At 38.8% G+C, this 15,996-nt stretch overlaps 1 protein-coding gene across 2 annotated transcripts; it reads right to left on the minus strand.

Moving 5' to 3' along the window:
* Positions 1-256: 256 nt before the first annotated feature.
* Positions 257-15,159, minus strand: Slc17a4 (solute carrier family 17, member 4). 2 transcript variants are annotated; one of them, XM_013035243.1, is made up of 12 exons: positions 15,074-15,159; positions 13,643-13,770; positions 12,470-12,675; positions 11,669-11,902; positions 11,501-11,588; positions 10,971-11,057; positions 8,400-8,518; positions 8,117-8,278; positions 4,107-4,239; positions 3,877-4,024; positions 3,020-3,110; positions 257-413 (listed from the first exon to the last, which is right to left on the minus strand). In XM_013035243.1, the coding sequence occupies exons 1-12, from the start codon at positions 15,100-15,102 to the stop codon at positions 279-281; spliced, it is 1,560 nt and encodes a 519-aa protein (XP_012890697.1). In that variant the 5' UTR covers positions 15,103-15,159; the 3' UTR covers positions 257-278. The 2 variants fall into 2 exon arrangements, with proteins under 2 accessions (XP_012890697.1, XP_012890698.1); XM_013035244.1 differs by lacking the exon at positions 11,669-11,902.
* Positions 15,160-15,996: the final 837 nt, after the last annotated feature.

Here is a 15,996-nt window from a genome sequence, read left to right on the forward strand (position 1 = left end):
GTGAAAAATTGTTCCTCAGTCTTTGATGCTTTTACCAGGATAACAGAGGGAAAAATGGAGGATGAGAAGAAAATTCCAATAAATGTGTAGTCAGGAGCTAGCTCACTTAAACAACTAAGCTTCCCCATCAATATTACATAACCAAGGTCTTTGAGAAGATACTTGAAACAAAGCCAATTTCAATTAAATGGCTAATCACTCAAACAGGTACACATGAGGAAAGTGTGTGAGGGAAAGCAATGAAATAAGCATCAGATTTCACATCTCATTCTGTTTTCTCAGAAGTAGGTGCCTGTCTGCTCTTTAGCCCAATGTTGTACTTCTGCTTGGCCAAAGATGAGGTAGAAGATCAGGCCTGATATATTAACAGCAGTCGCAACTATGAAGACATTCCTCCAACCCCACTCTGAATCCTGGAGGAAGAAAACTACCAGTTAGTAGAAACACCCAGTCCTTTTCCCCCCTGGCTTTGTATAATTCCATGTCCTGCTGTTCCTACCTCCAATTCAATCCCTTTCTAGAATAGGCAGATTCATTTCTATCATAAGGCCAGTGTACTGGCAGTGAGCTCTGCTGGATTCTCCTCACGTGGGGCACCATTTGCTCACTGGCTCACTTCTTGCTTAAATGTTACCTTTTCTGGGACTCCCTTGTGTCAACCTGATTAAATTAAAATTCTGCTCCCTTTAATGTGCCCTATTGACTTCAATATATCAATATATCATGAATTTTATGTTAGTTTTCTGCCAATTTCTTTCCTATAATATTTCCTAATATTACAAGGAGAGGAATTTTTATTTGCCGAAACAATGCATGTCACTTGTTAATATTCAATACATATTGAATATTTATTGAATTCAGTAAGTATGAATGCAATACTTTTTAAATGAATGAGTTTATTAATTATGTGGCAGGAAAAACAAGGTTAGAGTATTTTCACTTTAAGTGGCTATTTTCTTACTGTGTTAGTCAGTGGCTAGAAGGGAATTGAAGCTTCAAAAACAAGAAGAGTGTAGGATACTAGTGGCTAATACCTCTAGTCCTACATACATAAGGAGGCAGAAATCTGAGGATTGTGTTTCAAAGCCAGCCTTGGATGGAAAGTCTATGAGATCCTTATCGGCAGTTTATCACCAAAATACCAGAAATGGAGCTGTGGTAGAGTGCCATCCTTGAGCAAAAAAAGCTAAGGGAGAGTGCCCAGGCCCCCGAGTTCAAGCACACACATGCGTGCTGCACATACACACACACACACACACACACACACACACAACTTGATTTTATTTTTAGAAAACAGCCTTATTTTCTTATTCTCAATTTCTTGGTGGAAAACCACAGGAAAGTTAAAGAAGATATTAATATATGTCATCAGTGTTTTTCTTCATATGAAGTTTATATCAATAAAACTCTTAGGCAATCCTCAAGTTGTTAAGTTTATCTTTATTTGATGATTATCAATTAATTAACTTTTTTGGGTTTGTTTTTTGTTTTTGTTTTTGTCAGTCCATGTCTTGAACTCTGGGCCTGGACACTGTCCCTGAGCTCTTCAGCTCAAGGCAAGCACTCTACCACTTAAGCCACAGCACCACTTCTGCTTTTCTGGTGGTTAAATGGAGATAAGAGTCTCACAGACATTCCTGTCCCAGCTGGCTTTGAACCACAATCCTTAGATCTCAGCCTCCTGAGTAGCTAGGATTACAGGTGTGAGTCATCAGCGCCCAGCTATTTATTTTTGAGACAGGGTCTCAACACATAATCCAGACTAGCCACAGCCTCAAATTTAAAATCCACCTTCCTTAGTTCATTCAAGAATTTGGATAAAGGCCTACAGCATCACATTCAGCTTATTTTGGCTATTTTATAGGCATCTTCCTGGATGGAAGGCTACACAGATATAAAACCACTATGCCAGCAACATTGGTCAGATGAGTTCCTGTATGATCATTCAAAAGAAATCCTTCACTCTGCTATTCACTCAGCATCTTGCTGGTTCATTCTGTAAATACTTGTTGGATTTCTATGTAGAGTGACCAACTCATCATGATTTCCCTGGCACTTTCAAGGTTTGTGTTGTTTCGTTTTGCCTGGTATTAAACATAGAGCCTTGTACAGACAATTGCTCTTCTACAAAGCTACATTCCTAATCCTCAGGGTTTTTAAATTTTTAATTTAATTTTCTTTAAAATTGGGCCTTACTATGAAGCTCAGGTGGCCCCAAACTTGTAATCCTCTTGTCTCCACTTCCTGAGTGCAGGGATGATAGGCATGTACCATCATACCTGATTTTTGACGTTTCAACAATGAAAATCTTACATGTTGAAAAATCTCTGTCACATGCAAGCCAAGATAGCAGGACACTCTATATTATAGAACAAATGTCATGAATATTACTAGGAAGTGTGTCTGGGTTTTTTAATAACATAAATTCATATTAATTTTCTCCTTTACTCCTCACCAAGCTTGTGGTAATTTGTCTGCACAAGCTGATCTTGAAATGAAGGAATGTTGAGTGTTCAAGACTCATGAGTTTTGAGAAAGGAACAAAAATACTCTTAGGCTGATATTTACTGCTACTCTGTATAGGGTTTAAAGGAAATTATCAGCCAACCAGTTAAGGCCAGCTCTCTCTCCTGCCAACTGATGGCTACGACCCTTGAGTCTTTCTATAACACAGACCAGCCCTCCTATAACCCATCATCCTGTGGCTACTGCTTGGGGATGGTCTTGCCTGTTATAAACAAACCAATCACAATCTGACAAATTTCCTAAAGAAAGGAGGAAAGGTAGAAAAAGACAATACAAAATAGTCAGTCTCTGATCACATGGCAGACAACCGGTTTCTAGGCTCTCTGCTCACTCTTCTGAGTGGCCTTAACTTCTCTTTGTTAAATTCTTTGTTAACTTTATATAACTGCACTTTCTGCGCCTGGTTTTATTTCTGTTCTGCCAGAGAACAAGAACCTATTACACTTATGCATTAGCTTCTCTTGTAAATATTCATCAGAACATGTATCCTCACCTGACTAATGAAAAATCCAGTAGCAGTAGGAGAGATGGCTCCAGATATATAAGCAAAGGTTTGCATCAGTCCTCTGAGAAAGCCACCATACCTGAGGAAGAAGCAGAGAGGAAATAGTCCCATGTAAACAAAGGGGTTGATCTGTTGGTTATAAATTTGTACTTATCTCTGGGGCTGCTTGGAATTGTGTTCACTCTTATTAAGCCTGAGTGAAGTGTACTACTGATTTGTATAATCCTGTGCTAGAGCTTGAGCCTTCCAAGGGGGTGGCCTGTACTAACTAGTCAACATGGTTTATACAAGTAAAGATTAGTGGTTTGCACTTCGTTTATATGGTTTCTTTGTTCCTGATCATGACCTTGATCCTATAGCTCTGTTTTAAAGTCTTTTTTTCTATATAAAACACCCTTCATTGGATGAGATGGTGTCTCCCTAATATCAAAGTATCTTCCTCATATCTTGATAGTTCATTGTCTGAAGATGAAGTATGTCCTGTGGGCTGTGACAAGCTTTAGGAAGGTGTATGTGAAAGTCTCAATTATCTCTGCTATTAACCCATAGTAGAGGTATGTCTTACACAGGCATAATCCACTTTGGGTAACTATTATATTTGTGAAAAGAGAGGGCTGTGTGTCTCCCTACTGAGCTGTCAGCATGGTGACAGAGTACTCTTGTTTGCCTCTGGAGACAGGAAGTTCACAATGATTGACCAGCTCAGAGTAATTTCCAGGAATTATTTGGATGTAGGACTGATGTGACTTGTCATACAAGCCACCTTTTATTCTTGTTGTGAAGCAGTTTTAGGGCCGCTGGACCTAAACTGAGCTAATATAAGGAAGAGATAAAAGGATCCCTACCGAGGAGCAATGTCCAGGAAGTTAACAAGGGCTCCTGAATCACAGAGGCTGCTGAAGGCAGAAGACAATACCAAGAGGACCACGGTGGCACTGAAGCTGGATTTGACCCAAGGCAGAATCAAGAGGACCACAGCAGAGGAGAGAACCCCTGGGGCAGAAGGACAAAAGCAGTAAGTAGGAGGCTCCTTGAGCTCCCCACACCCACCCTTGAATTCATCTTAAACATTTACCTATAGTAGTGAAGAGTTTCCTGACGGTGACAAGTCTGAGGAATTTTCTAGATGAAAGAAAATCTGCCAATAGACCTCCAAGGATAACGCAGACACAGCCAATAATAAATGGCAGAGCTGACAGGATCCCACTCTGAGAATTCGAGAAAAAGTGAATGTATGGAGCCCTCTAGGACAGAGACTGATCCTTGGATAAAGTGCCCATATTTATGGGTTTTCTTTAGACATGACATGCATCACCTTTCATATAAATTCCATGTTACTAGAATGAATTGGGTAATTTTAGTGCCTGGTGGGAAATATGTATATAGCTCTTTAGTTGTTGCTACTTCTGGAAAATAATTTTTTAAAGCCTGGCATGTTTATACATGTTTATACGGTATGTTTATACATACCCATAAACTGAGCTGTTCAGGAAATAGAAATCCCATATAAATCAATATGCCATGTGTGCTAGCCCTGATTTCTTATCCCGGCTTCACAGAAATGTAAGGCCATAAGTAGAATGTACAGAGTCTGAGGCTAGCTGGGGCAAAAAACACAAGATCCTACTTGAAAAGTAACTAAAGAAAAACAACAAAATGAATACTCTTTTTCATATAGAAAGAGATATTAAAAGACCATAACCCAATAGAAAAATAAAGAATGTAAATGTAATTTATATACAATGTTAGTGGTCCCTGAATATGTTTAAAGTGACCCAACCCACCCATAATAAAACAAATAGTAACATAGTATTTTCATGGATCAAACTGGCACAACTCCCCTTTAGGGCAAATGGTACTCATAAATATTATCGGTTCCTTATGGAGAGCAATTTAACAATAAATATGAACATTTATGGGATATTTACCCATTGACTCAGCAATTTCATATGCAGCTATTTACTCCACAGAAGCTGATGTGAAAGCATATAACAAAGGAATGAAGTTTCTACTGCAGCTTTGCTCAAAGGTTAAAGAAGGAAACAAATACTGGCCCGGTGCTGGTAGTTCACACCTGTAATCCTAGCTGCTCAGGGAGCTGAAATCTGAGGTTCGTGTTCAAAGCCAGCCTTGGCAGAAAATCCCCTGTGAGACTCTTATCTCCAATTAACCATTCAAAAACCAGAAGTAGTGCTATGGCTCAAGTGGTAGAGTGCTAGCCTTGAGTACAAAGAGACTCAAGGACAGCACACAGGTCCTGAGTTCAAGCCCCACAACTGACAAAAAAACAAAAACAAAAAACAAAAACAAAAATAAAGCAGAAAAAAGGAAACAAATAGTGTCCCACAAGTTTTTCAAGTACTGACACAAACTGATTCTCAAGACTTAATAAGAGGTAAATAAATAAATAATATAGCTGCATATACAGCCTATTATATTTTGTGCAAAAAAGTTGGTAAAATAAAAATATCATTAGAGTATGCTTGCATTCTCATTGAGAAACAATAAGAAAATGTATAAGAAATTTAAAAAGAACTTTTTTCCTGGCATTGGTGGCTCATGCCTGTAATTAATTCTACCTATTCAGGAGGCTGAAATCTGAGGATCACTACTTGAAGCCAGCCAGGGCAGAAAAATCCATGACACTCTTATCTTCAGTAAGCCACCAAAAATCTGTAAGAAGAGCAGTGGCTCAAGTGGTAAAGTATCAGCTTGCAGCAGAAAATGCCAAAGGACAGTGTTCAGGCCCTGCATTTAAGCACTAGTACTGGCACACACAAAAACAAAAAACAAAACCAAAAGCATCCACAACAACAACAAAAACCACACAAGAAAACAGGGAATGGAGAATAAGAATTTTCCTTTATTTATTTTATTTTTATTTTTTTGTCAGTTGTAGGGCCTGAACTCTGGGTCTGGGCGTTGTCCCTCAGCTCTTCAGCTCAAGGCTAGTGCTCTACCACTTGAGCCACAGCACTACTTCTGGCTTTTTCTGCGTATGTGGTGCTGAGGAATTGTGAACCCAGGGCTTCATGTATGCAAAGCAAGCACTGTACCCCTGAGCCACCTTCCCAGCCCCAGAATTTTCCTTCTTTATATAGTTTATAAAGTCAAATTTTACATAGTTCCTTAAAAGTGCTTTGTAATTCTTGTGATCATTCGACCTCTAAGTTAAAATTCTATTCAAGAAAATTCACAAGAGATCGTCTTTTGTTGTAGATATCCTTCCTGGAATGAAAAGAAGTTAGCCCTTTCTGGTTCAAGTGGTTCCTTTTATGGATGAGTAAAACCAAGGCTATCAAGTTTTTAATGTGACTTAATGAGTAGGAGTCTAGGTTTCCTAGCCTGATAAGTTCTGCTATCTGGTCATACTTGTCTTTCCATTTATTATCCCCCACTCTTCTCTTCAGCTCTCATCTCCTTACCCAGCCTCATAGACAGACTTAGGGTGTCAATCACCCAGCAAAGGCATCCTTTTGCCCGGCCTTTCTGTCCCTTGGTTCCTCTTTCTTTGCCTGCTTTCAAACCTCTCCTGCTCAAGAGAATTCAGAGCAAGTCCCTCTTTGAACTTTCTGATCTCCTTGCCTTCAGTCTGCTTGCACACCTATTCCCCACACTCTTACCACTGTGAAGAAAGTCAGCTCTCTATTGGTCATTTAGTACATTTTACCCAAAGTGCCCTCAGTCTGAGCTGACTGCTCTCTAAGTATTTAGGCTTAGCTTATAATAGCAATGTAATGGCCTTTCACTAGCAGGTATCTAACATAGTGCATCATTTTCTGTATGTTTTCTGGTCCTGGGGCTTGAACACAGGGCCTGGGCACTGTTTCTGGGCCTTTTTGCTTAAAGCTAATGTTCTACCATTTGAGCTATAGCTGTTCTTCTGGCTCTTAGGTGGTTAATTGGAGATAAGAGTCTTTCAGACTTTCCTGCCTGGGTTGGCTTTGAACTTTCATCCTCAGATCTCAGTCTTCTGAGTTAACTAGGATTACAAGCACGAGCCACTGGTGCCCAGCTGCTGCATGGTTTTTTAAGATACCCATCTAACAGCCACTGAAGACTCCTGGCAGTCAATTAGTCATCTGACCATTTTGTGATAATCCAGAGAACTGTACACCTGTGTGTATTTTTTTCTATATTGTATACTTGAACAAGTTTTTTTTAAAAGATCCATGGATTTTTGTATAATTTCTACTCAGAACTTCCTATCTTACTAATATCTTTCCAGCATATGTTGTTTATGCATCTCTATCACAGTTTTCTCCCAAGGCAGAATTTACTTTGTTAGTTCTTTGTTCTTTACATTGTCAGAGGAGTATTGTTTGCAAATATTGATTGGATTGAGTATAAAATTTTTTGCCATAAAATAGGACATTATGTGAATATCTTACCAAGAGCTATGCATCTTGGTCCAATAAGCAGTCAACCACATTGAACTCAACAGAATCCAAGTTAGCCAGCTGGCACTTACTTTCTCTTTCTTTCTTTCTTTCTTTCTTTCTTTCTTTCTTTCTTTCTTACTTTCTTCTTTCCTTCCTTCCTTCCCTTCCTTCTTTCCTTCCTTCTTTCCTTCCTTCCTTCCTTCCTTCCTTCCTTCTTTTCTTTCTTTCTTTCCTTCCTTCTTTCTCTTTCTTTCTTTCTTTCTTCCTTCCTTCCTTCCTGCCTTTCCTTCCTTCCTTCCTTCCTTCCTCATTCCTTCCCTGCTTCCTCATTCCTTCCTTCCTTTCTTTTTTTGTTTTTATGTCAGTACTGGGGCTTGAACTCAGGACCTGGGCATTATTCCTTAGTTTTTTTTTCACTCAAACCTGGTGCTCTACTACTTGAGTCACAGCCCCACTTCTGAATTTTTGCTGGAGATAAGACTCTCATGGGCTTTCCTACCCAGGCTGGCCTCAAACCACTGTCCTCAGATCTCAGCATCCCGTGTAGTTAGGACTACAAGCATGAGCCACCAGCACTCATCTCAGCTTGCATTTCTTATTTGAGTTCTGGGGACTAATTCCCTGATTTTATGACCATGGGAGAGACAGATTATATAATGAAGCATTTAAACAGAAAAGCAGAATAAGCTTTCTCTATACTTACATCTTTGACATTGGCTTGAAGTACAGAGCTGAAATATGTAGGTGTGTATGCCATCATAGTAGAAAACTGCCAATATTGACAGAAATAGGACACTACAATGGCCCATAGTGGTAAGGATTTGACCATAGATTTAATGGGAAGAGACCAGTCTGGCAAGCAATCCTAGAAGAAAACACATGTTAATACCCCTCCAACAGAAAACATCATCTCGGCTCTACTATTCTTGTTACCTTGGAGATGCCTAGGCAGGTATGAGAAATGGTAAAGGAATTCCTCAATGTACCTGTTGGGCCAGTGAACTCAAGATGTAGCTCTTTTCACTAGGACGGATAAAGGGATGATTACTGGGCTCATTAGAAATGAGAGGAAACCAGAGAAGGCAACAGGCACAGCCAATTCCACCTAGGAAAAGAAGATGTGGTTAGCAGTGGATTCCTATGGGTGACATACTCTGCTCCTGTCTGCATGCACACTGCATGCTATCCTAAGTGTATAGTTCCCCCCCACTTGACTGTGGACTTGGCCATGTTAAGTGCTTTTGCCAATGGCCTGGGAGCAATTCCCTACCTAGCCATGAAGGACCACTGGCTTTTTTTCACATCTTCTGGGAAGTCTTCATAGGAGGACTATGGTCCAGCTATTTCATTGTTCCAGATGAGAAACACAGAGAGCAGAGCCACCTGGCTGTCCCACACAACTGTGGAAATGATCATTGCTATTTGAAACCAGTGAGCTATGGTAGTGTCAAGTAATATCATGTTGAAGCTACAGCACATTGTTAGTTATTACTGAGGTTGCCTCTTGTATTTGAAAATACCCTCACTGTTGAAGTACAGATTGGAATTCCTCCTGCTAGCTATATGAAGTTCTTTTCTTGTTTAAACTCTTCCATGCCTTTCTCTTATCTTTTTTCAAAGCACTTCAGTTAATAGCAGTGAATTTATTTATTTATTTAGTTAGTTAGTTTTGAGGCAGGGTGTTGCTGTGTATTATACTTTCCCTTATTTGGGCCAGGACTAGGGCTTGAACTCAGGGCAGGCATCACACTCTCATTTGGCTTTTTCACTCAAGGCCAGTAAACCACCTGAAGCTATACCCTGAGTTCCTGATATAGTAAATTTATAGGCAATGGATTACCCCAATACATTTTAGACAAAGAAATCTTAACATTATTATATGGTTGGGGAACCTAACAGTATTGGTACTAAATGACAGTGTGGCTCATCTTAAAACTCATCATCTGGGAATCATAAGAAAATCTTAAGAGTAGCTGGGCGCTTGGTAGCTCACGCCTGTAATCCTAGCTACTCAGGGGGCTGCGATCTGAGGATCATGGTTCAAAGCCAGCCTGGGCAGGAAAGTCCATGAGACTCTTATCTCCAATAAACCACTAGAAAACCAGAAGTGGTGCTGTGGCTCAAGCAGTAGAGTGCTCTCCTTGAGCTGAAGAGCGCATGGACAGTGCCGAAGCCAAGAGTTCAAGCCCCACGACCGACCAAAAACAAAACAAGAAAATCTTAAGAGTTCTCTTTACTTGACTAGCTTGTCATTTACACATTTTTTTCACAAGCATCCCACAGTAGATACCACACTTGATGAATTTTGAGAATACAAAATTTAAAAAATTACAATTTTGCTACCAAGGAATGGAATCAAATGGGGAGATAAAAGCCGGGTGCTGGTGGCTCATGCCTGTCATCCTAGCTACTCAGAAGGCTGAGATCTGAGGATCACAGATTGAAGCTAGCCTGGGTAGGAAAGTTCTTAGCCTCTTATATCCAAGAATTTCCAAAAAGTAAGAAGTAAAGCTCAAGTGATAGGCACTAGCCTTGAGCAAAAAAGCTCAGGGACAACTCCTAGGCCCTGAGTTTAAGTCCCAGGACTGGCACCAAAAGCATAAAACAAAAAACAAAAAAGCAGAAATGTGAAAAGATAAATATAAAAAATAAAACACTTTTATTGAACATTGGGGTTGGAGGATATTAACATTGATTAAACAAATAGTGAGATCTTATGCTGTATTTGCTACTTAATTTCTCAAAATGAAATGCATGAAATCGTGATTTCATGATTTGAATAACATATTTTAGTAAACAATCTTCATATTTTTTTTTCCGGTGACTATATTGAGCTCTTATAGAATCCCTTTATCTTAGAGGCCTATCGTCTAATGCAAACACTTAAGGACTTAAGCAATTGGGTAATTGTCAGGTAAGACTATAGAGAATTTTTTTTTGTTTTTAGAGAATTTTTTTTAATAAATAAATACAAAAGCAGCAGCTAGGCAGATTTTAACTAGAACTCAATGAGAGTAAAAATCATGAAGTAGTAAAATATTGCTTCTGGAACAGTCTAAAGTGTCTTTGAAAACTTTCCTTAGAATCTCTGTCTATTCTGTACTCTCCTAAGCCACTTACGATCTGCCACTTATGATCTGCTGCAGGAGCAACTAATTCTCCTGTCCAAACACACTGATATAATTTTTTGTTGTTGGTTTTTATAACAATAAAAGATAATTTAAGATAATTTTATTTTTATTTTAGCTTAGTAAATAAATCTGACCAAAAATGATCTTTTCAGGATAATATTTTCAACATTTTATTTAAGATAGTGCCATGAAATCCTGTGGGGTTCTATCTAGAAGCCAGATAAAATATTTTGAGGTCTTTAAAGTCACAAGATTATTATAGCTATATGCATGACTACTAACACGTAAATACTCTTTTGTAAGCCAGCACGATTCACAACATCTACATTTATTAGGATTTGCTTAACCATAGATAAGTTGCATCACAGAAATTATGCCTAGCATTCTTTATCATAAAAGTCAAATTCTGAGATTTGAAAAGCTCACCAAAGATATAGAAGATATAAGGCCATCCTATGTCCTGGCAGATGAGACCACCAGCAAGGAGAACAATGAAGATTCCCAGCATTGACCCTGAACAAAAGATACAAAGATGTCCTGGGTGAGAGGGCCATGTTGGTATTCTGTTTGCTCTCTATAAGTTTGAGTTGCATGGTGATTGAAAGTATGAGCTTCTACTCAGACTACTCAGGTGCAAATTCTCTCAGTAGCTCTTTAATCTCAGACAATTATCAGTCTATTTATGCCTTGAATTCCTTCTGCTGTGTCTTCATTCTTTATTCAGATTCTGTGGGTCTAAAAATAAATATGTGCAGAACATATATGTTTATGTGTTGGTGAATGTTTGGTGTATGACCAACATTCATTTCTGATCTAGAAAGCTAGAATAGGGTAGTGCTTTGCAGCAAGGACTATGAAGACAGGGTAACTATAATATAAGATCTTAATTCTCTTGATAGACCATTGGTGAGTACTTATGGACAGTTCGTGTAAGGTGAGATTAGGATATAAATTACCTGATCCAGCAATGGTGGTGAGTTGACTCCTTTCCATTGGTGGAGCCCATTTGACCCAAATCGAATACTGACCTGTTGATACCATAACCTGGGGAAAATTTTTCCATCTTAGATCCATGAGATCATTCTGGAACCTATATTCTATATGTACTTGGAAAACGTTAGTACCTGGGCTATGCCTTGGATGACCCGAAGAACAATAAATGGAGCCACTCCAGCATCAGCTGCCAGTGGAAGAAAGAGAGTCAGGACTGAGGAAATTAACAAGCCAGCTCCAACAACATACTTGGCTCCAAATATTCCAGCCACATAGCCAGTAGGGATTGGAGCCAATAATGAGCCATAATTGTGAGAGCTCAGGATGATTCCCTGGATTTCTGGATTCCAGTCATATGTAGAAACCTAGATGACAAGGAGAACCTTACTGTCTTTGCTTAGAAAGTAGACTTTACTGTAAAGACTTGAAAAGAAAAACAATAATCAGCAGTTCTCTTTCTTTTAAACCATTCTCCAATTCCTCCAAGCTATCAATTTCATAAAAGAAAAAAGTTGACATCGATATGTGTCCAACACATTCCTGTCATCCTGACACAAATAATTAACCAATTAAAATATGAGAGCCTGTGGAGAAAAAAAAGCTGATAAGGAAGGAAACATTATAAACAAGCTAATTAAACATACCTGGAAGGAGAGAGATAAACTTGGTTGTTGTTTTGGTTTTTTTTTTTTTGGCAATTCTCATCATTATGAGAGAAGAGTTTATTTCTACTAAATGGTAAATTATTTATTTATTTTATCTTAGTTTGTGATAAAACTCACAGACACTAAGCAGAGATGAAATCTCCTTAGACACACTTGTGCAATAGTGTTTACTCAATAAGCCATTTGCCAGATAAGTGCATTGAATTTTTCATAAGATAATCCTTTAATCAAACCATATGAATCAGACACCAGTCTCACTCAACTTACCACTGCCTTAAATTCCTTTAGTGTTTCATTCCAGTAGCCCTGGGAGTCTATGGAGGTGCTTTCTGTGGAGGCATTGGGCTGAGTGCTTGTGGCTGTGTTGTTTACCATAGCTGTGATAGCAATGCTCAAGCTCATTTGTTGTGTAGAAATTGAAAAATTACAGAGGTGCAAGATGAAGGCCAGCCCATGTCGAAGTGAACAAAGGCCTAAGAGGAGACAGTACATAAGGTTTTATAATCAACGTTTTATTCCCAGCCCTCCTAAGTAGGAAGAGGGAGACAATTCTCTGTCCATGTTGCAGAAATACAGGGAGGGAAGGTGTTTTGTAGCTGGTCCTCTGGGCCTTTCGGAGTTAATGGAAGAGGTAGCTCCCTTAGAAGCATTGCTCAAGCAGGGATTTGAAGAATGTGTGTAGTTGGTGAGTGTAAGGGTGAGAGTAGAAATGAAAAGATTCAAGAGAGAACTTAAATAGTGTAATGCCTTAGAAAGGCAAAATCAAAGTTCAGCAAAATAAAACATCAAGAGTAGAGCTCTATTACCATGGAAGGGGGCATTTCTTCACATTTCATATGGAGCTCCTAGAATGGTGTTATGAGAGTCTTGTCAGCACAGTAATGGCCAACAAAGACATCATTAGAATTTGGGGACACTACAACCCTTGGAAGGCCCAGCAGGGTCTGATACAGAGCACCCAGACTTTCCCAGTAAGTATAGGCCACATAGCAACAGAAAAATGAGAGAAAAATTGAAGCTGGACACCAATTGATAAAGCAGTCAGCAAGGTTTAGTCCAAAGCACTAGTGAAAAGTACTTAGATACTTTAGTTATAATATCGATGAGAGGAAGAAGGGAAGGCAATGACATGGTGGGAAGAAAAAGCCTCTCCATGTGAATAAAAAGATTTAAGGGGACAAACCCTGGTCTTAAAATCACACAAAACAAATTGGTTTCTATGTTTCCGATTAAAATTTGATAAGTTGTTATTTTAATCTCCAAATATGCCTTTAAGATTTCTTATGACAATACATGCTTAGAAAGCAAGAATGTTTTGTAGCTATATGAAATTCTTGGCAATGACAGTAATAAGAAGAATGCTAAGTACCTACAAAAGGGAAGTCAAGGTGATATAGAAGCCAGATGTGTCCACAGCCAGATTTCTAGACATGATTTTACCTTTCTTAGAGGGTTGCTCTTGAGTCATGCTTAAGTTATCATCCACAGAAATGTTTGGCTCTGAATTCTTGACATCTGTTCCAGTAGACATTTTGGTTGTCTGTTCACAAGGGGCTGGCATTTGTTCACTTAAAATAGTGCAAAAAACAAATATATATATATATATATATATATTTAGAGAGAGAGAGAGAAGCTTCTTATATTTTATATAACATGGCTCCTATTCTTGGATTTTTTAGTAAATAATTGTATGGCCTTAGAAAGTCAGTTAGGTTCAGTCTTGAGTGAAAAAGCCATACGAGAGTAAAAGGCCCTTAGTTCAGGACCCAGTCTTCACACACACACACACACACACACAGAGAGAGAGAGAGAGAGAAAGAGAGAAACAAACAAACAAAATTAAAAATTGAAACAAAAATTGAAGTCCAAACCAGTATTCATTGGCAAAATAGAACGGTTCAGAGATTGAATATACTACTGCTAAAAGTTAAAATTATGTGCTTACTTACGTTCCTGTTCACACTTTAGGCCAGTTAACTGAATAGGAAAGATTATATGGATCATGAGAGTTAAGACAAAGCTTTCAAGGTTTCATCTCCTCTATAACTATAAAGATTCTTTTAGTTAACCTAAGCCTCAGAGTTCACTGACCCCTGGTTTATTCATCGATTCAGTAAACATTTGTCAAATAAATGGCTGGAATGTTTTGCTTCTGGAATTCTTACTTCTGTGAGATGGAAGGACTTAGCTCTGACTGAATGTTCCCTCCTTATGCTTATTACAACAGAAGCCCTTACCAGCTTTTCTGGAAACCAGCACTCACATCTTTGCTGGAGTTCATAAGTGCAATGGAATTTGACAGTCAAGGTAAGGCAAAACTGGTGTCGGATAAGAGCCGAAGCTGCACACCACAGGCTGAGACGTGCAGGGCCTCCTGACAGTTACAGCTCAAGAGAGACATGGCATGAAGAGAAGTTAGAACGGCATTTCTAATCTTCCCTGTGAGAATTCAGCCTTGAAACTAATTGTATCACCAATGATCAGTGGTTTGTAAAATCATATGTGTGCAATAGAAACAAGCTTAATAGATGAATCTTACACTGAATTGTCCAGTTCCAATAAACCCTTAAGTGTACAGTGGAAAATCAATGGTCACCTGTAATTGCTTCAAGAAATTCATTCTCCTTTTCTGTTTGTCTGTTTCCCTCCCTCCTTCCTTCCTTTTTCCCTTCCTCCCTTCCTCCCTCCCTCCCTTCCTCCCTCCGTCTTTCCTTCCTTCCTTCCTTCCTTCCTTCCTTCCTTCCTTCCTTCCTTCCTTCCTTCCTTCCTTCCTTCTTTCCTTCCTATTAATTTAGACTGTTCTCAAATGGATGAAGACCTATGCCCACCTCTCAAAAGCAGAATATCAAAAGCAAAAGTTTGAACGCTAACCTGAAGGAGGAAGAATGCAGAATCTTCATTCCTTTCACATAAATTTCTCTCAGTTTTTTGCAACTTGTCCAAATCCCTTGGCTATAAATGATTACTCAAAACCTTTAGTCTTTATGTAAGGCAACCATGAGGATTTTATTAGCTCAATGGTTTAATTTTTAACTTTACTTTTATTGTTTAACTTATAAGCAAGTCAAGTTCATCAAATCTTTCTCATGCTTCCTGTTCAGCTGAGGTCATTTACATTTTCCTGATCTTCCAGTCACAATCAGTGCCCCTTATAAGGATCTGAACACCCCATGTAAACAGTCAACTTCTGGGGTCTCCCAGAGTTATTTTTATTTCCATGAGGATGGAGTTCTATTTCTCCTTTTGTATGCCTTTTCACCATACCTCTGTTTAATGCAAACAAGTTTTGTGATTTTGTCTGTTTGCTTTTACAAGTATCAGAGTGTTAACCTAGGGCTTAGCACTTGCTCAGTTTGCTTGTCTGGCTTGTATTCTACCACTTAAGCCACACCTCCAAATGTGTTTTTTGCTGGTTATTTTGGAGATAGAATCTCGTGGACTTTTCTTGTCAGATTGGCTTTAAACCCTGTCCTTCGGAATTTTATCTAGCCTTACATATGTGAGCCACTAGCGCCCAGCTGCTGAAGTGAGTTTTATACAGAAACCAGATGTAATACAATTTGGTTGCCTTGAGTAATTTCTATGGTTTTTCTGGTTTAATATAATAATAATTTGCAAGTCATTGTGTTTTCTGTGAAAATTTAACTCTATGATTCTGCTTCTTTCTATGCAAAAGGTCTCAGATGGCTCAGCTAGCCTCCATTCTATTTCCTCACCCCCCCAATTTTCTTGTAAATCCACTCATGACAGAACATCCCCAGAGAAAGCATCTCTGCTGGCAGATACAGTGGCTA

Source organism: Dipodomys ordii, unplaced genomic scaffold (assembly GCF_000151885.1).
Source record: "Dipodomys ordii isolate 6190 unplaced genomic scaffold, Dord_2.0 Scaffold206, whole genome shotgun sequence".
NCBI classification, from domain to species: domain Eukaryota; kingdom Metazoa; phylum Chordata; class Mammalia; order Rodentia; family Heteromyidae; genus Dipodomys; species Dipodomys ordii.

Bases quoted from the DNA above. Each gene is read 5' to 3' on its own strand.
- Slc17a4 (XM_013035243.1), bottom strand. From the start codon at position 15,102: ATGAAGATTCTGCATTCTTCCTCCTTCAG. The intron at 13,771-15,073 runs GTTAGCGTTCAA...CACTATTTTAAG, and splicing joins CTGCATTCTTCCTCCTTCAG to TGAACAAATGCCAGCCCCTT. The intron at 11,903-12,469 runs GTAAGTTGAGTG...CTTGTCATCTAG, and splicing joins TAAAGGAATTTAAGGCAGTG to GTTTCTACATATGACTGGAA.